This window comes from Sebastes fasciatus, chromosome 5 (assembly GCF_043250625.1).
Source record: "Sebastes fasciatus isolate fSebFas1 chromosome 5, fSebFas1.pri, whole genome shotgun sequence".
Taxonomy (NCBI): domain Eukaryota; kingdom Metazoa; phylum Chordata; class Actinopteri; order Perciformes; family Sebastidae; genus Sebastes; species Sebastes fasciatus.
In genome coordinates this window covers 17,016,748-17,036,109 of record NC_133799.1, presented here as the reverse complement: position 1 = coordinate 17,036,109, position 19,362 = coordinate 17,016,748, and the positions used below count along the sequence as shown (strand labels likewise).

General features: G+C 39.7%; 2 protein-coding genes across 8 annotated transcripts in view; both read right to left on the bottom strand.

Annotated features, from left to right (window-relative positions):
* ttc39a (tetratricopeptide repeat domain 39A) overlaps positions 1-11,517 on the bottom strand; it is a 28,839-nt gene extending 17,322 nt beyond the window's left edge. The window contains exons 1-4 of one of the 2 annotated variants that reach the window (XM_074635404.1): positions 11,275-11,517; positions 9,739-9,789; positions 9,586-9,636; positions 9,160-9,213 (exon numbers count right to left, since the gene is read on the bottom strand). In XM_074635404.1, coding sequence (XP_074491505.1) covers positions 9,160-9,213; positions 9,586-9,636; positions 9,739-9,789; positions 11,275-11,327 — 209 coding nt within the window. In that variant the 5' untranslated portion in view covers positions 11,328-11,517. Of the gene's footprint in view, positions 1-5,083; positions 5,410-9,159; positions 9,214-9,585; positions 9,637-9,738; positions 9,790-11,274 lie in introns of those variants that run through there. The other variant, XM_074635405.1, reaches the window with a different exon arrangement.
* A 1,105-nt stretch (positions 11,518-12,622) lies between these two features.
* The window catches only part of eps15 (epidermal growth factor receptor pathway substrate 15), a 36,408-nt gene continuing 29,668 nt past the window's right edge, over positions 12,623-19,362 (bottom strand). For 3 of the 6 annotated variants that reach the window (XM_074635396.1, XM_074635392.1, XM_074635394.1), the window contains one exon: positions 12,623-16,042. In XM_074635396.1, the coding sequence (XP_074491497.1) occupies positions 15,909-16,042 (134 nt within the window). In that variant the 3' untranslated portion in view covers positions 12,623-15,908. The remainder of the gene's footprint in view (positions 16,043-19,362) is intronic. The other 3 variants (XM_074635397.1, XM_074635393.1, XM_074635395.1) reach the window with 1 other exon arrangement.

Here is a 19,362-nt window from a genome sequence, read left to right as displayed (position 1 = left end):
GGAATATAAACATTCCCCAAAAACTTCCCTAAAAACTTCTTTAAGTGGACACTTTTTTCAAATTAAACATCTAAATTGATTCATATTTCAACACACAAAAAAGATCCATGTTACTCGGTTCTCTGTAACTGTCTCTCTCACTACTGCAGTGACCCTGTTCTCACTTACCGCAACAAAGACCGTCTCAAAACACTGACCTACAACAGAGACCGGGAACTTGATATAGTCTCATTTTACATATTCCTCCTTTATTCAACCCTTTCTACTCCTCTATTATGTCACCCAAGGGAAACAGGAACACACGCAGGGTGAGCCAGACGAGCAAAATGGCTCGAGAGAGAGTGCTTTGCTGTTAGTGTTGTTGGATTAAACTGCACATTACAAAGGGAATCAGCTTAAATTACAATACTTGCACAACCATCCACTTCTAGGCTAATGAAATACACACTCAGGGAGCAGTGTTGAACATCTTCATCTTCTAAATGTGAGGAACGGGTGTTGCTGCTGCTTTAAATAAGTTATGTTTCCTCTCGTACTCACTGTTGTAAGCTGTCTTTGTGAACGTGAGGAACTACTCCGATTGATTGTTGATAATGTTGCTGTGTATTAAGAGTTCATTACATGGTGCACATGCTCCTCACGTGACGAGTGTATAATGTGGCCAAACTGATCATGCACTGCTCTTTCCTTTCATCACAAGGCTCCCTCCTCTCTGATTTCACTCGCTGTACTGATGATGGATCTGTTTTAAATCCGTTTTATTCCTTCACTTCAGCAGCACACAGCGTTTGAAAAACACATCAACATTCGGCATAATGAGCTGAACGAATGAATTAAGTTGATGGTACATCTGAAAACCTAATGTTATTCACATTCATTTGGATCATGACTTGTTTGTTTTGTAGAATGACTTTTATTATTTTTGTATTGTTATTTTTCCATTTATGTTCATTTGTCTCATGAAATGCTTGAAAAAGTGGCACATTTTCTGAGTTGTTTATTTGTTTGCTATGTTATTGATGTGTATTTTTTTTGTGAAATAGGAGGTTGATTTCTATTTTGTTTTGTCTTGAAATGCAGTTTGGTTTTGTGCTCTGAACTTCCAGCCCACTGTGATCACATGAGCATGACAATTATTACCCGTTTCGTCAGTCAGTCAGTCAGTTTTACCTCTTTAACTCAGACTTCAGATGTCAGCAGCAAACATTAGAAGAAGAATAGGAGAGCAGAAAGTGAGCAAACACAACTAAGACTAATGTGTATAACAGCAGTGACGAATAGACAGCATTCACTTTACATTCCTGCCCATTAGAAACACAGAGGGGAACTATACACTCATCACACACACCCACCACCACCATAAAGGAGCACACACACTGGTGCAGCTCTGGCTAATGACATGCGGGTGACTGCTGTGTTCACCATATGACCAGCAGCAAGCTCAGCTTCCTGTTAACAGCATGAGACTTAAAATGACAACTGCTGTCAGAGAAACATGTATGTTCAGTATACATGTGTCTTTAGGTGTGCACACAATCAAGATTTTTCCCCCAAAAAACATTAAAGTTTCAGTTGTTCTGACAAATCTGACGAACAGACAGACAAAAACTAGAATTACCACCTTGTGGTTGTGTGCCTCCGCCAACCAGTCAAGTTGTAGTTTACATCCATGTCTGTCCAAATTTCATAATTTCCTCATTTTATCCTGTTAGACATTTGTGTCAAATTGTCCTGAATTCTTGAGTTATGACCAAAAACGTGTTTGTTTTTTTGAGGTTACAATGACCTTGACCTTTGACCTTCTCTTATCAGTTCATCCTTGAATCCAAGTGGACGATTGTTTCAAATTTGAATACGCTCAAGGCGTTCCTAGATATCGCTTTTTACAAGAATGGGATGGACATAAGGTCACACTAACCTTGACCTTTGAGCTTTGACCACCGAAAACAGTTCATCTTTGAGGCCAAGTGTACCAACTTTGAAGAAATTTCACAAGGCATTTCTTAAATATCACGAGAATGTGACGGACGTGAGGTCACAGTGACGTTTGACCACCAAAATCGAATCAGTTCATCCTCGAGTCCAAGTGGACGTTTGTGCCAAATTTGAAGAAATTGCCTCCTGAGATATCACGAGAATGGGTCATACGAACGGACGGCTGGACAACCTGAAAACATACTGCCTCCGGCCTCGGCCTCGGCATAAAATATAACAATAAAAGGGAAATTGTTTTATTCTCCAAGGTTATGTGGGATATCCAGTACTGTCTTGTAAATAAAATATAAATTGATAAAAGAAGAGCACTAATTCTATTACAATACACATTGTGATAATAAACTTGATTTAAATTTAGCCATTCAGCCTACTAAAAATAAAACAATGAGACATAAAGGGATCAATAATAGAAACATTAATAACGCCAGGAGGATATTAAAACAAGGTAGCATACTGTATATGTGTTTATGTTACTGATGGAAAGGATAATGCTGTAGAGTCGCATCTCTTCCAGTGGCTGCTAACTTAATCCAACCAATACAACCGGAGCTTCCTCTACGGTGTCGAAAGACTTTTCTTCTCTCTGTATGAATGTAGCTGCAGTGGCTGCCTACTGTCACTTCTACTTAAAACAACAAGCTTACAGAAGAACGAGAAGACTGTCAGCCACGTGTGCAAGCACAGCTATCAACATCAGGTTTGTCTTGGAAACCAATTGTCTCACTGTTTTTGTGCTGACTCTGCACTGACTAGATCCATTCCCTGGACCTTAACTATCAAAAATACATGTTTAATCTTACTCTAATCTTAGCCTACATTTAATTATAATCTAAACACTACAACCAAGTCTTAATCCCACACTTTATATCACATTATTCAGTCTTCTTTCAAAGGTTGGAGTCAACTCAGAGTCCAAGCATAAGCTCATAAATAATAAATGTCAATAATCATTAAGGGACCATGGTGTTATGGAGAGCTTGTTTACTTATCTGGCTGTAACCAGCAGGTACATGTGCGCACAACATAATGCCCCTTCCTGATGGTCTAGTGGCTAGTAGGGCAAGAATCTAGCTATGCGATATGTATCATGATACAGGGGTTACGATTCAATATATTGCGATACTGTAAGCACGGCGATATATTGTGATTTTTTAAAATCTTATTTTATGAATTGTCATAGTATAAAGAACTAGGACTGCCCCCTCTTAGGTGATTAGTCGGAACTAATCGGTCATTTTGTTTTTAGTTTTTTTAGTTTTTGAGCATGCAAATTATTAAAGATCTCATATTTTGCTCATTTTCAGGTTCATACTTGTATTTTATGTTTCTACTAGAACATGTTTACATGCTGTTATGTTGAATAAACCCTGTATTTTCCTCATACTGTCTGCCTGAATAGGCCTGTATTCACCCTCTGTCTAGTACGCAAATTGCATACTATTTCCAATGAAATATTACAGTATGTAACGCTGGACACTACGGCTGCATAAATATCCCACAATGCACAGCGGTAGTGACGACAAGGTTCATATTAGACGTTGACTGGCAGCTCTGTAACATCAATAACACTTCAATTTAACTGCAAGTATAAGATTTCACTTTGCTAAACGTAATATATATTTTAAATGAATTCAGACGTTTTGGTGAACATAAGGCTGTCACGGGTTACCATGGTTACATGTCCCCAAATCATCAAGGAGGCTCTCAGTAAGTGACGATGTAAATTACTGCTCAGTGCGACCGAAAAGATACTTACTACTGTTTATTCACACAAAAGTATGTTGAACGATAGTACAACTATTGAGTATGTAGTAAATAGTATACGATTGCGGACGAAGCCACACTGCAACCGGAAAGAAACTGGGTCACATTTAGAATGTTTACGTTTAAAACTGTGAAATGGTCGAAATATTGTAGATTTGTGACATCACAAAATTACAGAAATCCTGATGGCTTGTTTCAAACGCACAATTTCTGAATACGGGCTGTGTGTATTTCTCCATGGATTGAGTGTTTCGATACTTTCACAGTATTTATATAGCACTTCAACCTGCTTTATAATAATAAAAAAACATGAAAATCTAACTTTTTACAATATGGGACCTTTAATTAAAAAGCGATGCAGTGTTTGTGTGAATCAATACAGTATCACAAAACACAATATCGCGATACTCAAGGGTATCGATATTTTGTTACACCCCTTGTGGCTAGGATTTGGCGCTCTCACCGCCGCGGCCTAGGGTTCAATTCCAGGTCAGGTAAACTTTACAACTGCATTTTGTTGTCTCAGGATTTATAGAAGTTACTTTGCTGGCGGCAAACAATCAGTGCCTACATAACTTGCTTATAGCTGAAAACTGACTCAACTGGTCCCGACTGACAGGAAAACACTTGGAGGACAATCTGAGGCCTGGGGACATGGAAAAGAAACCAGATCCCAGTCAGTGAGCACAGATTATCACACAGTAGGCCTACAGGACAATGTCCTCTATATGGAGGGAATAATTGACAATTAAATGAAAGAAAGAAAAGGCACAATGAGGAGAGACTGCTGGATTCAGGATGTGCATACCGTGCATTGTCCAAATAATCTAATTGAACTTCAAGTCAGCTGAAATTCTGGGTTGATTTCTCTAGAGAACATCTTGCACAATGATGATCATTATCAGCGAGGCACACAACCACTATTCATATACACACCCATGCATGTGCTCACGTAACCCATAATGCACACACACACACACACACACTCCTCTAAGAGTGACGAAGCATTCGACTGCGGTTCACAGAGCTTTCACCACATTCATTCCAGCTGGTATAAGATGTTTCGGAGGCCTCGCGGCTGAGCTGTGACACAAAAGAGCCGAGCTGCTCCTATAATAAACTGAACGAGTTTGTCCACATGCCTGAGAGTCACAGCTTGAACATACACACACACACACACAGACACACACACACACACACACACACACACACACACACACACACACACACACACACACACACACACACACACACACACATACAAAACACTTAAAGAGCATCTGACCCAACTGAATGACGCACGGCATGCAAACATGTATCTCACCCATTTGACAGTGTCTCTTCCTCTCCTGACATTTTCATCTGGCGAAAGTGTGTGTGTGAAAGAGAGACAGAGAAAAGCTGGAGGAGTGAATGTGAGGCCTTCCCAGTGGTGCAGTGTGATGGTCTCTTTCTGTAGCAGCAGCAGCAGCGGCAACAAGAGCAGAAGCAGCAGCAGAGGGGCAGTCGGGTGAAAGAGTGAGAGAGGGAAGAATGAAGGAGAAAGGGAGGGAGGGAGAAAGAGAGGAGGAGAAGGAGGAGGAGGGAAATACGCAGCAGAAACAGCAGATCTTAATAAGATTGGGATGACTATCACACATGAGGGTAGAAAACACACTCACACTCACACATACGTACATACAAAAGGCCTGTCCCACCTCTTCCGATCATCACCCTAATGCCACACACCGCAGTCTGCTGCTCCGATTGGTTAATGCAAAGTCAGGGGCGGGGCTAAATCAAGACGGACAGAGTGACAGCTAGATGAATAAATAAATAATTTGCTCATACCCAACACAAAACTTCATGCTGCTACTGGTGAAAGAGGGAAAGTGAAGGTTTAAAAGATAGAAGAAAGAGAGTGCTGGTGTTTAGTGAGACTCTCAGCCGGTCCAGTCTGCTGCAGTGGCAGAGACTGAACACTGCAGCGACCACAGAGTCCAGAAATAGAAAACATAGACGCAGTACGGCCTGCTCATAGTCATACTGTGGATGCACAAGACCTTGTGTGAAATCATGAATGAAAAATAGGCACAGTGCCAGCCAGGACTTATGGTGTCTGTTCGCCATAAACTGCAGCTCAATGCTCTCCACTTAGATGTGTTGACATGACGTAGCAGGGAACATTTAGCTTAATAGTGTCAATGCTCTACCACTGTTAGTTCACAGACACGTAAATGGAACGGAGCTGTCATTTAAGGCATTCATTATTACACTTGTGTGTTTCCTGCTGTGACAAATCAAAATGTCTGCTGTGAAAAAGGTCCATTATCTAATGTCAGAAGATCATGAATCCTTTGGAGAACTGGCAAGCAGGATTAAATACACTCTGGTTTGAACAAAGCATGTACAAAGTAACTACATTAGTGCCACGACTAACGATCATTTTCTCAATGAATCGGTTCATTGTTTGGTCTACAAAATACCAGAGAATAGTTTTTAAAAAATGCCGCTAAAGCCCGAGGCGATGTCTTCAAATTGCTTCTTTTGTCCAACTGACAAAACCCAAAGATATTCACGTTTACTATCACGAGACAAGGAAACAAATTCTCACTTTCTCACAGAAGTTAAAACAAGGGAAGGTTTGGTGTTCTTTAAGAAATCACTTTTGAATCCAAAACATGAAATCCCCTGCTGATTTATAAAAAGATATAATTTCTCTTCATGGCGCCAGAGTGGAAATCATTAAACGTGCAGAAGCATGACTCTATAGCATACGTACACAGCCACACACACTCTATTAGTAACACTGCTAACATCAAGAGAGCATAAAGATCATACTCATGTGACTGGAAAGCACTTTGACCAACACAGAAACATGAAGGGAAATACATTTATCTTTATGGACTGTAGTAAAAAAAAAAAAAAGCTTAATTGTTGCTTCCATCTCTCTCATGTGTGTGTGCTGCTGTGAGGAGGAGCACAGACGGTCACGGGTTTAAGGTGGAGATAATTAGATTTGAATCGTTGCCGTCCTCATGCTGGAGAATTGGATTTGACGACAGAAAAACAACAGTTTATGACTCTAGAAATGTCGCCACTTAGTCTTTTGGCTTAATATAATAATATGCAAATATCACAAACATGTGTAGGCCTAGTTCTCAACACTGGTATCAGTACAACAGTGTTTCAATGACATTTCTTCCAATGAGGTAAAAGTAATCTTAAATTGAAAGTATCTACATAGAATAATGCATAAAGGAAGGAATAAAGGCATGTGTTAATTCCTTGCAAAGTAAAATAGATTTGTGCCATAAAGCAACAAACCATTGTGCTGTAAAGCAGCCATACATTGCAACACAGCACAACAATGAAGCAATAGTTTGACATTTTGTGAAATGTGCTTATTTGCTTTCTTGGAAGAGTTAGATGTGAAGACACCACTCTCATATCTGTTCATTGAATCAGCCCAGTCGCACTAAATGGTGTATGAATGATATGGTAATTTGCAAGTAATTTTGTGTATAATAAGAAAGGCATTCTTGCTTTTGGCGTGTCATCTGTACGCCATGTAGTCTGTACTGACTGCAATGTAAACGCACCCTTGTAAACGCTCAGAGTTAGTGACGTACAATAAAAAGTGAGAGAGACTGCTTATGGCGGATGGGTGTTCGTGTCACAAAGTGTTATTTTGAAGTTACATTAGTGACATTTGTGCCGTGTTTTCTGTACTTCTGTTACGTTGTTTACGTACGTATTTTACTTAGTTTACGTACTTATTTTAAGTCAAACCATGATGTTTTCCGAAACCTAACTAAGTGGTTTTGTTGCCTTAACCTAACTGCAGGCGTTACCGTAGTTTTGTTGCGTGGCGTAAAAAGGACACGTGAAAAGAGGCAAATAGACACAAATTAGGGCTGTCAATCGATTAAAATACTTAATTGTGATTATTCACATGTCCGTAGTTAATCGTGATTAATCACACATTTTTTATCTGTTCGAAATGTACCCTAAAGGGAGATTTGTCAAGTATTTAATACTCTTATCAACATGGGAGTGGGAAAATATGCTTGCTTCAGGCAAACACATGTATATATTTATTACTGGAAATCAATTAACAACACACAACAATGACAAATATTGTCCAGAAACCCTCACAGGTACTGCATTTAGTATAAAAAATATGCTCAAATCATAACATGGCAAACTCAAGCCCAACAGGCAACAACAGCTGTCAGTCTGTCAGTGTGCTGACTTGACTATGACTTGCCCCAAACTGCATGTGATTATCATAAAGTGGGCATGTCTGTAAAGGGGAGACTCGTGGGTACCCATAGAACCCATTTTCGTTCACATATCTTGAGGTCAGAGGTCAAGGGACCCCTTTGAAAATGGCCAGGCCAGTTTTTCCTCGCCAAAATTTAGCGCAAGTTAATTTAGCAGAAGTTTGGAGCGTTATTTAGCCTCCTGGTTGGTACCAATGGATTCGTTAAGTTTTAAGGTTTCATTTGATTGCAGTAGCTACACTCTAGCTTTAAAACTGAGCCCGCTACAACCTCCGAAACATCGATTGCGTTAATGCGATAAGGAAATTTGTGTCGTTAAAACAAAACTGCATTAACTTTGACAGCCCTAGTAAAAATGACATGTGGATGACGTGGAATGTCCTTGTAAAGTTGTGTTATTTACATGCCTTCTCATGAGATTGGGTTGATTTAATATGTAGCTGGAGCCAGCAGCCGGTCAGCTCAGGATATAACAAGTAAATCTATGAGTTTTACGGGTGCTGGTTGGCAGATTTTCTTACCGTTGGACAGAGCCAGGCTAGCTGTTTCCCCTGTTTCCATTCTTTATGCTAAGCTAAGCTAACTGTGTCTCCTGGCAGTAGCTTCATATTTAGCGTACAGATATGGAAGTCACATCTAACTCTCGGCAAGAAAGCGAATAAGCGTATTTCCCATAATTGCTTTAAATATGACAAGGATGTTTTCTAATAAACTAAAAATTAAGATGTAATGTGAAAGTGCTACATTTGGCTCCTTTAACCTGGATTTGTTCAACCCATAGATTCAAACAGACACAGCTATCCTCCCCCTCAGGATAACAAACAAATCCTCCACATGCCTTGACAGAGAATGTAGGATTTAACTATTGAACAGACAACTAATTCACATTCATCCAGTCATAACTCAACAGGGGGAGTTTAGAGATGATTATCAGGTTCTCTCTATTTGAATTATTGATTTGTCAAACAGCAGGCGGAAGTTGCCAGTGACCTTCTGATGACCTTTACCTCAACATGTCATTAATATGTCAAGAAGTCCTTTAGGTCAGCTGTAACGTGCAATCTGTTCACAGCAGCTCACTCTCTCATACAGGATTGCAAAAGTTTTGCTTTATGATCAGTCAGAGATCACTTACCCATTTGACGGATTTGTTGATTGCTGCTCATCTTTGTTGTCCGGTAGCTGTAACCTGAAACAGTGGAACAAAATCAAGTCTGTTTAGAGAAAAGAGGGAAATCTCAAGGGGATGAAAATCCAGCTGAAAGGCCAGCTATTGTTCGAGCAACATGATCGTTAGAGCCATAGAAACGCGGACACTGATATATGTGGACACTCCCAGGCTTTTTCATTTCTTTGGAATGACTTGCTGAGGACATTTCTGCAGATAATAATGTGACAGTTTTGGGGGAAAAAATCTGTGAAATCGGTCTGATATGGGAACAGATGTTTGAAAAGATCAAGTTTCGCAGAGAGACTCAAAGCATTTACTTTGAAAAAAAAACACAAACATTTTAAACTGCAACCCAGAATTTTACCTTTCATTGGTTTTCAATTCACTCACCTGAACTCTGTGATGATGGGATCCATTTCTGGACTGTTTATGACTGACAACCTGGGAAAACAAATACAAGTCAGTCTGTGTATAGTGCTGTGAGCTCACAGCTGATTGTGCCTGACTGTAAGAACAAATAAGTGAGTCACAATGTGAACCTACCCGCTCGGGGAGTCCCGGCCGTCAGGACTGTCTTGTCCCCGCACGGCGTCCCTGTGAAGAGGTCAAAGGTCGTTTTAGAGAGAATGTAAGAATGGATCTCACGATGGTGAGAAGAGGAGGTGTGATCGGATCCTAGAAGTCCGATTCTAAAGATCGGGAGACAACTCAAGAGTTTAGTACACGTAGTTTCAACTAAAATTGTTACCAGCATAGGGCTCGGCTGTCCCCCACACTGCCTGTTTTTATATCAAACCTCAAAACACACATTTGTTCCTTGGCTTTTGGCTCAGCATGAGAGTTGACTATTTTAATCCTTTTTCCTTTCCTATTGGTCTTAAGCCTTTTATTATTTTAATTTCCTGTTTGTTTTAAGTTGATCTTAGTGTTTTATTGTGTTGTTTTTATGTTTTTTATGAATAATTGTACAGCACTTTGGTCAACTTTTGTCGTTTTTAAATGTGCTTTATAAATAAATTTGGATTGTATTGGATAGGGAAGCTATATGTGATGAATAAAAAGACACCAAATGTTAGTTAAAAAAGTATGTATGTATTCATTACGCTCGATGTGGAATCAACAAGGCTACTAAGGCAAAACTAAATGGATTGAAGCTGTTTTATTGCTCATATTTTGTGCCGTATTTTTCATTGTTATTATGATTTTTCTGCACAAACATTTTTAAAATGTGCATGATTAAGAGCTTCTGACAGATGACGTTTGGAAGAGGTAAAACTAAACAGTATTTCAGAAAAAATAAAGCAACGATTAGAGAAAAATCAAATGGTAACCATGATTTGGTGTAGCAAAAATTAGTTTTTCCACCTTATTTGTTTAGTTTTATGTACTCATAGTAGTTTGCAAAAATGATGTTATGGATGCAGCTGCAGAGATGAGGAAACAACTATATAAATAACAAAAAACAAAAACAAAACAAAACCAAAAGTGGATTTCAGCACACTTTCAGCTGCTACTAAGCCTGATTGACCACATCATGAATGTAATGTTGTCTAACAGGCTGCAGACCGGCAGGGACATACTGACAAAGACATAATGAGAGCATTTAAATGGGTCATGATACCAACATGTCTACAGTACAGTAACTACAGTATTTTTCCTATTGACTCACAGTGTCAGACTCACTTTTTATATGAATTTATTACCTTCCCTTTTTGTATGAATGATGAACAGTGGCAGCTTTTGTTACAGTGAGATAATAACTGAACTTCACAGATCACAACACTCATCTACTTAAAAGTTGGTTTATAGACTGTTGTAATTACGAACAGTGAATTGCATATATATGAAAACAGCCTTGAAAAAAGGGAAATAAAGTATAAAATAAAAAAGAGTGGTATGTGAAGAGGATCTATGAGGCTCCTGATCTGAACATGTACTGATCTATAAAGTATGAAACTTATAAAGTATGTCCCAGCTCAATTTCAATTCTCCCTGTTGGCAGCACTATAAAAGCAGACAAGTACCGACAGGGTCAGGACTTGCACAGACTTTCAGAAGCTTTTCTCTTCTTCTACTCACTTTTTGCTGTCATTTTTCTTCACGCTGCTTCTCCAGTTGGTTATAAAACTCATCCCACAGCTCTGAGAGTCGGTGAAACGGCAGAATATCCCGGTTTACACACCGAGCATGGACGGACAGACAGACGGAGTTCAACACTGACACAAATGTACCGGAATTAACGCACTAACATTAACAGCTGCGGTGCGTCTTCCTCCTTCCTGAAGTGAGAAGGTGTGTTTGCTGTCATCGCCATAATAATAATCACCTTCCTATTGAAATGCATTGAGATGCTGCTGCTGCCAGGTCCTGGCTTCATGGTCCTAAAGCCCTCCCGGTTATGACATGGTTACACACTGCTCACAGTTAGCTAATGTTATACAATGTGAGTCTTAAAATTATGTTATTTCAATAAAAAAAACACGTGGATTAAAAACAGAAAGCAAAGTAATATTAATAAAGCCAAAAAATTTAAAGTTTTTCATCATAAGCCTTATAATTAGACGCAGGGCTGGACTGGGACAAAAGATGTGCCCTGGCATTTTGGCCCAGACCGGCCCCATCACTGGTCATTTAGTTGAAGGCTCTGTTTGAGTAAATCCCTTCAAATGTGGTTGTTTTGCATACTTGCCAATCTCGAAACCTCAAAAATAGGGAGGATTTCAAAACCAAAGTGGGGTTTTTTTTGTTTGTTTTTTAAATTTGAGTTTCAGAGACTTTGTTTCCTGAATTCTGGTGACTTTAAAACAATGAAAATAACAAAATAATAAGCACACTGCAACAGCATTTTTATGTTAAATAATCATAATAATTTGAATTGTGTGTTTTATGCAAACAACCACTTTTTATTGACAATAACTGTGTACAGTACAGTACCGCATACAGTACCCTCCCTGCCCTGAAAAATAGGACTCCCCTAGAAGCCACGGTGTAATTCGAACACTGTAATTTAACATGTATATAATTTCTTTTTATGTTATGTATATCAAACATTGAATGACATCAGATCTAAAATGTTATTTCCTTCATTTAGCGCAGAGATTTCAAAAGTGGCAGATAACATTTCTGAGTTGCAGACAAAATATAGGACATGCCTGCCACAGTGGCAGGAAGTGAAAAAGTTAATTTCAGACCCTGACCTAGAAAATGTGTTTAGCTACAGTACAAGTCAATGTTCTTAGTCACTTTCTACCACTGCTTTTACTCAACTAAACATTTGAATGCATGACCTTCTCTTGTAATGGAGAAGCCTATTTTTAAAATGTGGTATTGCTACTTTTACACAAGTAAAGGAAAACCTCTTCCACCACTGTCTGTTTAAGACAGTAACATGACTTGATCCCAGTAAGAACAAACAAACTGCAAAAACTACACGTTTAATATTTATTCTGTTTCAATTAAATGCATTACATATTCTGGCCAAACCTCCAAATAATGATTTTGTTTCTTACATGTTAGAAAATACAAAATAAAATACAATTAGCTTGAGTTTTAAAAAGCCTTTATGGGTAAGCCTAGACACATAAGTGGTTCTTGATTTGTAAAAGGAGTCTGTACAAATGACAGTAATGTGTCAGGTGGCCTTTAAATGTGAGAGAATGAAACTGTAGCATGACAAGAGACTCAGCTGTGACGGTGAAGAAGAGACGGACGACGCCTGCTCTCTTGTATTTACAATAAACGTGAACTGCAATATGAGACGCACAGAGTAGGAAGTGCAGCCTCTGGATGAAAATGAGAAGTGGAGAGTATGACGATGCTTAATCTTAACAATGCTGAGAAGAGAAAAAACTAACAAGAAGAGGTGTTCAAAATGTTGTGCACTATTTGGTCAGCAAAGGAAATGAAAACAAACACCTCCTGCTCTTCGACCTGAGCCTTCCTTTGTTCAGAAACCGTCTATCACAGTTTAGCACTCAGTGTTGGTTCATTTTCTGGGAGAAAACACAAAATGACCCAGCACGAAGAAGAAGAATCACTGGCCGGCCAACAGCTGTATGGGTGTTAAATAACTGGCGTGTGGATGCAGTGCAACGGGGGGTGTTTATCCTCACACCAGTAAGTTAAATCCCCCACAGAGCCTGAAGTGCACAGACAAGAAGACAAACTGCTCCACCAAAACGCAGAGACGCTAATCAACTTTTACTGACTTTGTGTAAGACTTTTTAAAATCCAGTTAGTCTCTCAGAGGAAGCATCTCCTGAAAAACAAAATGTCTTGGAAAAATGAGAAGTTCACACAAACGCTAACAAAAGAAGCACCCAACACTTTGTAATGGGATTTAGTGTGACATTTGTGAAATGGATATTGACTACTTGAGGAAGTTGATCTTTTTTTAATACACTTCTCTCATTAATAATCCAGCATCCATGCTACTGAAGTGTCATTCAGCATGATGCTGCTTTAGGGAGACTGCTGCGTGCCTAACCCTGGATCAATCAGGATTAACAATTCATTACTATTAACACTATTCATTTAATGTAAAGTGTTTTTTCACACTCATATATTCATCTATGACAACCCAGTTTCTATTTTTGAACTTATGTTTGTCTTGTTATCTCACCGGTGTTGCAGCCATATTTCAGCAAAAAACAACTCTGAGGCCTCATTAATAAAAGGCTCGGTGATTGCCCAGAATTGAAGGTTTCATACTAATTAAAAGATAAGTATTTGGTCCTTTTGGACTCAAAAAAGCAGTTATTGTTTTGTGCAATCCTTTGTAGTGTGCCCTGAAATTTAATGCTAATTAACATCTAATCATTACATGTAATAGTTGTAGTTTCATTCCTTTCAGTTATCTCCCAAGAAATACATTTTTAACTTTGACAGAACAGAACAGAACAGATGCAATACATAAATGTAAAAGAAATCAAAGTATCTAGAAGCTGAATGTGGTAGCTGTGATGGATTTGTTCGATTTGTAGTATAAATCTGCACATGCGTTTCACATATCAGAGGACTGGTAACTTCCAGTTATACAAGTACAAATGTTGAATTCTGTCACACCATCCTGGACAAATTTGTTAAAATCTCATAGGCCCTCTTCCATCACACAGGACTAGAAAAGTACATGGTCACTCCATTTCAAAAAGTTTGTTACAGTGCCTCAAAAAACACTATTTTTCCCAGCTTATGGTCTTGAAACTACAGTTCTAGGTTTAGTTTCAGAAAAGAAGTTTCAGAAGAGCTGGAAGGGAATTAGGGGGGTGGGTTAGGGATCTTCAAAAGTAGCAAGTCTATTTCTAATTGAAGGAACAGTGTGTAGCATTTAGGGGGATGTATTGGTTTTCTTTAGTGTATAATCACCTGAAAATAAGAATCGTGTTTTCGTTACCTTAAGGCCCTGACACACCAAACCGACGGTCGGGCCGTTGGAGAGTTTCGGGCCTTTGGTGAGCGTCCATCAGCCTAGTTTTTTCGGTGTGTCCCGCATCGTCGGCTCGAGTTTGTACGTGTCAGAGTGAAAGAAATCGCTCTGATTGGCGGTTCAGCTTAAACGAAGAGAAACGGACGTGAGGAAAGCAAACCAATGAGTAAAGTAAGAGGAAAACACAAAAGGCTCTTCTCATTTTTCATCTTCATCTCATCTGATCATTCCAATACGCGGATATTTTCACAACGATGTGGCCATCTGGAATGAAGCTAAGTCCTCGGTCTTCCGGTTTCTGTTTTTGAATGACAAATACAGACTACTGCCGCCAGAAAGTTATTCATCTCACGCAGGCGCTGAACATACGTGGTGTTTGGCCGTCGGCTGTAGTCTTTGCAGTGTGTTCGATTGCAACTTTTTAGCCAAGACAAAGGCGACGTGAGGCGACGCAACTTTTGGCCTTAGTCAACTCTAGTTCTTTGATGCTGGGTTGGTGCGCCTGGGCCTTCAGAATGAACCGTTTATATCTACATAGAGAGCGGGTCCTCTTCATGGAGCCGGCCGCTATGTTTCTACAGTAGCCCAGAACGGACAAACCAAACACTGGCTCTTGAGAGGGCCATTCGTCAGCCTCCGTAGTTCTCCTACACGCTTGGCACACGGGAAAAGTTTCAGTTGGTTTCAATCTGCAACCTCACCACTACATGCCGCCAGATCCTACACACTGCACCGTTAAAGAAATCGCATGATATTCTCAATGTAACGTCAGAAGCTAAAGTGAGCCGAGTTTAATCAAGTGTAGTGAGTACTGTTAGTGGATAAAGACAGGACTTTGACAAGGCTGTTTCAATGTAATTTTGAGTGCATTAAATAAATTACATTCTGGAGAGTTAATGTGGCATTTGTAGCCTGGTGTTGAAATCAACGGAGCGATTTCTAGATCCATATTCACTGCATTTCATTTTCAACAAACCCATTCTTCAAAACATACATCTTCCATCTTGGTCCTTTCCTCCAAAACATGACCAACAGGATGGAAAAACACAATACTGCAATGCCAGAGAACCGTGAACACAGTCTGGGGAGAAAGATTCAGAGATGGGTTTATTCTAAGAAAGTCTCTTCATGGGGTCAGCAGGTGCTGCTGAATCAGTCCTATACAGTCCCCACTTTACTTTGGTGCTTTCTGGGCTGGGCCAGGCTGTGCTGTGCCGTGCCGAGCCAGGTCAGTGGACTAGGGGAGGGTAGGGGAGGGGGTGGGGGGAGACGAGGTCCTCAGGAGAGTTCAGACTTGCTGAGTGCGATGGCCAGCTCCAGGTCCTCTTGTTCCTGCTGGGTGAGCCTGGCAAGTCGCTCCTTTTCCTCTCGCTCGCTCTCGCGCTTTGCCCACTCTATCATGTCTTCCTCCGTTGGATACTGCTTCATGAACACAGAGAAACAAACACACACATACACACACACACACATCACACATCACACACAAGAGGGAAGGAGAAAACACACATACGCAAAGAAATATAGAGGGAAAGGAGACACAAACAAACACATATACAGTTAACAGATTCTCAAAGGTTAAATACAACTTATTCTTAGAGCCTGCTGATAATAACAGCAATAATATAATGCATGTGATTACCATTTAGCTTTATAATCTTCATAAAGGAACTGCTGATTGCAGAACTTTTGTATTACATTTCACAGGTTTTGCCGTTTTTTTGTGTCTGGCCCTGTGACATGAGCCCATTCTCATTCCCAGGGCGCTAAATACCGAGGCTTTGTCACGGCTGTCGGCGTTCTGTACTGCAGCACAAGGCACCCTTTAGCGCCGGTATGAAATGCACCGGGCGTTTTATTGACTTTAATGTAAACCCATCTGTGGCAACAGTAAACGCTTCGGCAATGTGCGCCGGGAGTGAGGTGGCGTAGTTTAAAGAGCGAAAAGAGACATGGGAGGGGAAGTGGGTGGGTCCAGCAAACACAAAGCTTTCATCCAGGTGGCCGCTGTTAGTGTCCCGTGCGTCACGCTACAATCAGCTGTTTGTTCGTGTCCTGTGTTCACCACGTTAAGCGTGAACACCTAAAGTGACGCCAAGGGGCATGACAAAGCGGCGCCATGTGACGAATTGGGATGAGACCTTGCTGGCGACATCCATCAAGGATTTATTATTGTCATTATACAATAGAGGATTTCAGATTTCAGAGGGTGAAAAGAGAAAAGTGTTTGTGTTAACATTAAAGCGTGTAGACATGTTCTAGTAGAAACTGAAAATACAGGTATGCACCTGCAAATAAGCTTAACAGGTCCTAGATTTTTTTTGAGGCATTTACAGCGGGTAAAATAAGTATTAAACACGTCACCATTTTTCTCAGTAAATATATTTCCAAAGGTGCTACTGACATGAAATTTTCACCAGATGTTGGTAACAACACAAGTAATCTATACATACAAAGAAACCAAAACAAATAAGTTCAGAAATTAAGTTATGTGTAATAATGTGAAATGACACAGGGAAAAAGTATTGAACACATGAAGAAAGGGAGGTGCAAAAAGGCATGGAAAGCCAAGACAACAGCTGAAATCTATCAGTAATTAGAAAGCAATCCGACCTCTTGTCAGTGCAAATTAATATCAGCTGGTTCAGTCCCAACTGATCGCCTATAAAACGGTGTCTCATTACAAAGGTGTCACACAAGAAACATCTCATGATGGGTAAAAGAGAAAGAGCTCTCTCAAGACCTTCGCAACCTTATTGTTGCAAAACATACTGATGACATTGGTTACAGACGCATTTCTAAACTTCTGAATGTTCCAGTGAGCACTGTCTGGGCCATAATCCGGAAGTGGAAAGAACATCATTTCATCATAAACTGGCCATGACCAAGTGCTCCTCGCAAGAATTCTGACAGAGGAGTGAAAGAATTATCAGAAGAGTTGTCCAAGAGCCAAGGACCAATTGTGGAGAGCTTCAGAAAGACCTGGAATTAGCAGGTACAATTGTTTCAAAGAAATCAATAAGTAATGCACTCAACCGCCATGGCCTGTATGCACGCTCACCACGCAAGACTCCATTGCTGAAGAAAAAGCATGTTGAAGCTCGTTTAAAGTTTGCTGCACAACATTTGGACAAGCCTGTGAAATACTGGGAGAATATAGTCTGGTCTGATGAGAGCAAAGTTTAACTCTTTGGATGCCATAATACACACCATGTTTGGAGGACAAATGGCACTGCACATCACCCTAAAAACACCATACCAACAGGGAAGTTTGGTGGTGGGAACATCATGGTGTTGGGCTGCTTTTCAGCATACAGTACTGGCAAACTTCACATAATTGAAGGAAGGATGAATGGAAAAATGTACCGAGACATTCTTGATAAAAGTCTGCTGCCATCTACCAGGATGACAGGACAATGATCCCAAACACACAGCCAAGGAAACTCTCAATTGGTTTCAGAGAAAGTAAATAAAGCTGCTAGAATGGCCCAGCCAATCACCCTACTTGAATCCAATTGAAAATCTATGGAAAGAACTGAAGATCAGAGTTCATAGAAGAGGCTCACGAAACCGTCAAGATTTCAAGACTGTTTGTGTGGAAGAATGGGACAAAATCACACCTGAGCAATGCATACGACTAGTTTCTCCATACAGGAGGCGTCTTGAAGCTGTCATTACCAACAAAGGCTTTTGTACAAAGCATTAAATAAATATCAGTAAGCGTGTTCGATACTTTTTCCCTGTGTCATTTCACATTATTACACATAACTTAGTTTCTGAACTTATTTGTTTTGGTTTCTTTGTATGTATAGATTACTTGGGTTGTTACCAACATCTGGTGAAAATTTCATGTCAATAGCACCTTTGGAAATATATTTACTGAGAAAAATGGTGACGTGTTCAATACTTATTTTACCCGCTGTATGTAGGGAAATTTAGGGAAATGAGGGGATATTTCAGTTTACATGGTACGCATCTTAGCGCCTGGGCCATTGTGAAGTCCACAATTGTCCGATAATATTGGCAATACCAATGTATCAGTCGGGCTCTACTACAGTAGGTCACAGAGAAAGGCAACCTTAACTGTAGTGTGTTTTTTCTTGAGCACTTCCAGGGTCATTGCTGAAAATGTTTCTAATGAAGCTAAAGTAGAGAAGCAGATCTCTCAATGCCCAAACTGACAATTGACTTTTCTCAAAGTAGACATTTAGACATGTCATTGCAGGAGAAGCAACTATAACTAAAAACACCAATTTGCAGTTAATTAACATGCATCTGTGTCGTTAAGCTGTGTGGTCTATAAATCTGAAAATGTTTCAGTCCCCCTACCTAAAGTGACAGTCGTTGCCCCTCAGGCAGGCGTGTGTCATTACACATGTGTGTGTGAAGGCGTGTGATCAGCGACTGAAATGGGATGAAAGCGTGAAAGATGAGATCTCCGTTGATGAATAAATGGAGGTAATACTCCATTTCACAGGTCCGCAAATTTCATGGTAATTAGGTGATAATTAGTAAGTAACCTATTTGTAATTTCTTTGGAATTACCGCCAAATTACCCCAATATTTACCTCAATTTATCAAAAATTACTTTATTATAAACATTAATAATTATATTCCACTATTTCCCAATACCTGGTAATTTATTTAATACATTTCCAGGAAAAGAATACAAAGTTAATTGATATGCTTTATTTCCATGATAAACAAATAATTAGCAAATAACTTTTTTGAAATTTGTTAATAAA